At 52.9% G+C, this 6,630-nt stretch overlaps 1 protein-coding gene across 1 annotated transcript; it reads right to left on the bottom strand.

The window, feature by feature from the left end:
* Positions 1-289: 289 nt before the first annotated feature.
* On the bottom strand, positions 290-1,641 carry Nog (noggin). Its single transcript, XM_059269610.1, has one exon. The coding sequence runs from the start codon at positions 1,639-1,641 to the stop codon at positions 943-945; it is 699 nt and encodes a 232-aa protein (XP_059125593.1). The 3' UTR covers positions 290-942.
* Between the last annotated feature and the right edge of the window lie 4,989 nt (positions 1,642-6,630).

Here is a 6,630-nt window from a genome sequence, read left to right on the forward strand (position 1 = left end):
GTGTCGAGGTCACTACAGGCCTGAGCTTTGGTGTCACGGGGGAGGGTACCCAGGGAGACTCGGTGGAGGCCACATGATACTTAAAAGATAGGGTTTGAGAATAACACCCACCCCCACTGAAAATTTTACAGTCACCTTCATCACCCCACAGGAGGGGAGTCCTGAACGATGAGCTTGTCTCTTAATAGGAATAGAAAGCGCGGCGGCACCCCCCCCCCCCCCATCAATCACCAACACAGTGAATCACAGTGTCGAGCCCAGTCGGTTTTAGTGGTTTTCTTTAATCCTGTTCTGCACTTCTTTCTTATTTACTACACGGGATATTATAAAGAATAAATAGCAGATACTCTTAATTTACAATGATTAGTCATTCCATTTGTTCTCTATATTTACAATAACTGTAAAATAACATTGAACTCTATAGCTTCTTCGAGGTCTAAGGAAAATCAAAACACTTTCCGAAGAATGGAAAATAGCTTTTTTAAAAAGTCCTTCTACAAAAGTTCCCCCTCTCTTTGTACTTTTAAGAAAAAATAACTTTCCCCCCCTGCTTCGCCATGCGAAGGGCACTGGGATATAAATAGCAGGTTAACATTATTACCAACAACCAGAATAAGTCTCTCTTTTCTCTGCTCTTTTTTTTTTTCCTTTTGCTTGCTTTTTTTTTTTAAATACAGTAGAAGCCGGTAACTTTTGACGTATAATACTGACCTTTTAATAAGTAAATTAAAACTGGGACCGTATATACACACACATATACATTCCTACACAGTTAAACAGTGCATTACATGAACCAGAAAGCCGGGTCTCTGTAGCCAAGAAGAAAAAAAAAAGTTCATTGAAAACCCTCGCTAGAGGGTGGTGAAACTGGTTGGAGGCTGTGGGGGGGGCGTTGGTAGGGATCCATCAAGTGTCTGGGCACGGGCAGGGGGCCCCCGAGTTCTAGCAGGAACACTTACACTCGGAAATGATGGGGTACTGGATGGGAATCCAGCCGCAGCGCTGACCCCCGCGCCGCTGACAGCGCCACCGCAGCACCGTGAGGTGCACAGACTTGGACGGCTTACACACCATGCCCTCGGGCACAGAGCACGAGCGCTTGCTGAAGCAGCTGCCCACCTTCACGTAGCGCGGCCAAAAGCGGCTGCCCAGGTCGTTCCACGCGTACAGCACCGGGCAGAAGGTCTGTGACCACAGCCACATCTGTAACTTCCTCCTCAGCTTCTTGCTCAGGCGCTGCTTCTTGCCTTGGGCCAAGCCCTCGGAGAACTCCAGCCCTTTGATCTCGCTCGGCATGGCCCCCGACGGCCTCTGCCGCAGCAGCTGGTCCAGCTCCGCCAGGTCCTCGGCACCCCCAGCCGGTCCCCCGCCCCCTCCGGGCCGATCCTCGGGGGGCGAAGTGGCCATGAAGCCCGGGTCGTAGTGGCCCCCGAGCAGCGAGCGCAGCAGCGTCTCGTTCAGATCCTTCTCCTTAGGGTCAAAGATAGGGTCTGGGTGTTCGATGAGGTCCACCAGGGGCAGGTTGTCGCTGGGCGCCGGGCGGATGTGCAGATAGTGCTGGCCGCCGGCCGGTGCTGCCCTCAGTCCCAGGACCACCACCAGGGCGTAGAGGGTGACCCCCAGGCTGGGGCAGCGCTCCATGCCTCCCGCGCGCGCCCCGGGACTGCCTCTTCGTCCCGCGTCCCCGGAGGAGAGCACGCCGAGCCCGCGGCGCTGCCGCGCTCCCCGGTCCCTCCGGAGGCGGCTCACCCGAGGCTGGGCAGGCGCAAGGCGGGCAGCATGAGCCGCGAGGAGAGCGGGTCGCGCAGCGCCGGCTCCCGCCGCGGCGCAGAAGACGCGCACGAGTTGGTCGCAACTCCCCCCCGCCGCTCTACTTGGGAAGGCGACCGCGGCCGAGATTACTCCAGCGCGACCGTGGGGCGCTGGGGGCGCCGGCTCCTCGCTGCTCTCCCGGGCGGCCGGCGGCGCAGGGCGCGTGGACGAGCCTCTTCCCTCCTCCTCCTCCTCCTCCGGCCGCTCGGCGTCCTGCCTCTCTGTGCGGCGCCGCGGGTCGAGCGGGTCCTGGGCCACTTCCCTCCGCCTGCTACGGGCTGCGCAGCCGGCTCTGCCCGGCGGACTCCAGCGGCGGTGGCGGCGGCGGCGGCGGCGGCGTCCGCGCACGTTGGCACCGGTTTGTCTGTCTCGCAGGGTCCAAGCCTTTAAATTTCCTGCACTTTCAGCTCCATCACCATGGAAACCACTGACTCTCTCCGCGTTGCCCCCTCCCCCTTCTTCCCCCCAAACAACAACCCCACCCCCCACTCCTCCACCCGCGAGGAGCCGGAGCCGCACGGGCTCGTGGGGGGGTGGGGGGAGCGACTGCACTGGCCGCGAAGGCGGCGGCGGCTCCGGCAGCGCCCAGGGCTGTGCCCCGCCGGACCCAGATGCCCCGGGAAGCCGACAGTCGGGCTGCCCGCCGGAGCTCACAGGCGGCGGCGGCGGCGCGGCAGCGGCGGTGGCGGCGGCGGCGGTGGCGCTTGGCAGGTCTCCGCGCAATTTTCTCCCCCCCCCCCACCCCGGTTCTCCTCCTCCTGCAAAATGCACCGCCCCCCTCCTTTCTCCTGGAGCAATGCAATGGGGCTCTAGGCGCCCCGCCAGGGCCAGTCCCGGGGAAAGCTCTCGGCGGCGCTGGAGCCAGGCTGGAGGGTGCAGGGCTGGAGTTAAGGGGTGTGGGGTTGTCGAGGTGAGGCTGGGGGACTCTCACTAGCTGAGTGCTTTGCACCGGCAGGGAAGCAGCGGGGAGATGTCTGGGTTCGTTTCTCAATGCAGTTCTCAGCAAGAAATTTCTCCATGTGCATGAAACGTTTTCCCTGGTGCGTCTCTTTTTTTCCCTCTCTCTCGGCTGGGGCTTGGTTTAAATCCCCTCCCCCCAAATACACACACACACACACACACACACACACACACACACACACACACAGACAGAGTGAGTCCAAGAGCCGCAGTGTTGCACAGCGTGATGCAATTCCTAGGCACCATTCCTGCTCCTCTGCTCCTCAGGCCCACGTAGAGGGGGTGGTGGTCTTCTCATTCTCCTCCTTGGACCGGTCCCGCACGATGAGTGGCGGAGAGATAGGGGTGCATCCTCCTGGCATGCTGCTCCCCTAACCCTCACAGCTCGGTACAACTAGCTCTCGCCTCCCTGGGGGCGGCGCGCCCTCTGCTGGTCCTTTGTGATCCCTGCACCTGGTGCTGGCTTGGGGGTGGTGTGTAGGTAGCCCACTCTGCCTGCCTCAATTTCAAATTCTGTGTCTGTGCCGTTTTTGTGTGTATTGACTAGTACTGTATGATTCTGGATGTTTTCTCTAAGATCTCCAGGCCGTTAGTGTGAACAAACGTCCTGAGATTTTTCTCCAAGGTACTCAGATTCCACAAGAAAGTAGGTTTGCACCATCTGGCTGGGGTAAATGGCCTCATCGGGCCGAGTCGTGCTAGAAAAGCGGAGATGCACTAGAAGAAAGGAACCCGAGTTTTGGATGTCGTCTACCTTGGCACATCTATGATGACCTTGGAAGGAGGTCACTTGTGTGGACTGTTAGCTTTAGTCTTTGGATTAATGACCTGATAGCATGTCATTTTGAGCTCTACCGTCTTGTAGTTCTAAGACACTGACTTAGATCACTAATCTAAATTCACCTCCCCTTTCCCATCCAAGGGTCACTGCTTATTGAAAAGAAAGTATTATTCCTTTGATGGGAAATGGGAGCTGAAGTGACACCTCCCACCATTTTTTCTTTGGATGAAGAGCTGGATCAAGACCCAACTCAATTCCTTTATGGTGATGGGTTTGGAGTCTGGAAGGACGTGGAGGAGGGAGACTTAGAATGAGTGGCTCCGGAATTCACCACGAGTGGGAATTGGGATGTCTCCGCATCATGTTTCAAAAAAAAAACCCAAAGACACAGTTTTCCTTTGAACCCTCTAAGGAGGAAAGCACTTTGTTGTATGACCTTTCTGCACAACGTTAGCGGTGGAGGGGGCTGGCCAGTTTCAGGTGCAAACACTTCCCTCAATTGTGACGTCTAGATTAGTAGAATTAGACCCCCTGGGTTCTGTCTACAATGAGGTCTTGCTTTAATAACTGCTGGAAACAAAGATGGCCTCTTGGGACTGGTGTGATCCCAGCACTTGTGGGGCTGAGGAAAGAGAACCATGAGTTTGAGGCCAGCCTGGGCTACACAGCGAGTTCTGGACCAACCTATCTCCCATACAAACAAAAATGGTGAACAATCATTGGTTTTTAAAAATTGGTCTAGTTCTTAGGGTTGGAGGGATGGCTTAGTGGCTAAGAGCACTGACTGCTTTTGCAGAGGACCCCAGTTCTGGTCCCAGCATCCACATGGTGGCTCACAGACATCCCTAACTCCAGTTCCAGGGGATCTGACACCCTTTTCTAACCTCTGTGGACACCAAACATGCATGTGGTGCACAGACATATATGCAGGCAAAACACTCATACATAAAATAAAATGAATAAATCTAATTAAAAAAAGAATGGTCTAGTTTGCAAATAATTTATGGCTGTCTTGCAGACTTTTTGATAAGCTTTTTGTTGTTGTTGTTTTATTTTTTGTTTTTGTTTTTTTGAGACAAGATTTTTCTGTGTAGTTTTGGTGCCTGTCCTGGAACTTGGCTCTGTAGACCAGGCTGGCCTCGAACTCACAGAGATCTGTGCCTCCCAAATGCTAGGATTAAAGGCGTGCGCCACCACCGCCTGGCTTGATAAGTTTTATGGTGGTTTGGCATTGGTTTGTTGTCTGATGAGATTAAATGTTCCAGAGCAATTTAGTCACTGCTGTGAATTAACTAAGAAAGTAATTTTTCAGTAAAGACTTGAGACGATACACTCCAGTCCAATCCTCCGGAGACAGGGTAAGTTCCAACTAGCAACCATTTAGTGTGCTGTTTTCTCTTTCAGATTATCTGTGTGCGTGTTTTATTTTAATGTCAAATCACCTGTGTTTTTTAAATTTATTATTTTGTTTTGTGTGTATGAGAGTTTTGCCTGCATGCGTGTCTATATACCATGGGTGCCCACATGGAATTTGAAGTACAGACAGTTGTAAGCCAGCAGGTGGGTGCTGGGAATTGAACCCAGGTTCTCCGGAAGGACGACCAATGCTCTTACCCACTCAGCCATCTCTCCAGCCACAAATCACCTGTTTTTGCTTAAAAACCAACCCAGAGCCTTCTGTCCTTTATTCAGGCTGAAAAGGTTTGGCTGAACAGCAAAGAAAGGAGCAGGAACCCAAACACACTTGCTGATGGATTGGAAGACTTATTAATGGAGAACCCACCACACGAAGATCAGAAGGAGAGACAAATGGAAGGTGTCTAAGCAGGGACCCCACCCCGCAGCCAAGACTTCTGCAGTCCCCAGAGGGGAGAGATGACAAGCATGGGAAGGAAGTACTTAAAGGACATTGAAAAGATCCATAGATCACCATAAAATTGTCAACTAGCGTTGCACACCGGTTTCTTTAGCCTGTGCTTTCCTTTGATAAATGTAACAATTCCTGATCCTTTTTAAGGGTTGCCTGGAATTTAATAATGCATTAGGATGAACTAAAAAAGTATCAGAGCAATTATCATACGAGCTATTGGGTTCTCAAACTACACTTGTGGAGTTGGGAAATGCCACACACACTTGGGGAGGCTGCAGCCCCGCTCTGCACTACACTGGAGAGCAGCCATATACTCAGGTACCAAATAACTCCTGGTCATTGCTCTTAGAGACTAGCATGACCAATATCTTAATGGTAGAACTGAACTTTAGCTAGTCTGGATAAAGGATAGTGATGTAGCCATCTGATGAGGGAGAAGAGGATACTTCAGACATAGGCTACGAGTCTGAAAGAAAAAGGAGCCACACTAGATGAGGGAGAGCCAAAGGATCTTGGGACATGCTGTGTAGAGGAAGAACTGCTACTACATCTATGGAGGTTCAACACAAACATAACTTCTGCACCGAGTGGAGCAAGGTTGGAATCCTGGCCCTGCCACTCATCAGCCGTGTGACCCTTACCCCAGCCAGCTTCCTTCTCATCTGTGAAGCGAGGATACTGCACATCTGTCAGAATGGTCCTGTCTACAGCAGGTCAAGGATCTCTCAATAAGCAGGGTGCTTAGGGCTGAGTAGGTACTGAGTGGTATAGTTCAGTGGATGTTCATTTGGAGAGTCCTGCTGCCCTCCATTGATCAGCTCCCTCTGGTTGGAACAAGAGAGGGCTGAAAGGGTTGGAAGGCTGCTGGAAGTCAAGGCCAACACCCATGCTCTGAGTGTGTATGGTTGAGCCGCCCCTTCAGGGTCGCCAATCTTCAGCAGTAAAGGCAATAGAATTTCTCGGGGGTGCTCCCATAGCTGATCCATTTAGTTGATTCTGTGGCACTTGAAGATGGAGCTTGACCAGCCCACAGAAAGGGGGAGGAATTTCTCTAAAAGGAAGCTGTGAGTGGGATGTGTACCCAGGGAGGAGTGGCTGCCAGCTGAGCTCCTGACCAGGCTGTCATTGCATTTGGACTGGCTGGAGCTCTGGGCTTCACTAGCTTTTATAGGAAGTCCAATCAACAACTACAATGTGGGTCTGCCTT

Source organism: Peromyscus eremicus, chromosome 8a, assembly GCF_949786415.1.
Source record: "Peromyscus eremicus chromosome 8a, PerEre_H2_v1, whole genome shotgun sequence".
In the NCBI taxonomy this organism is placed as follows: Eukaryota; Metazoa; Chordata; class Mammalia; order Rodentia; family Cricetidae; genus Peromyscus; species Peromyscus eremicus.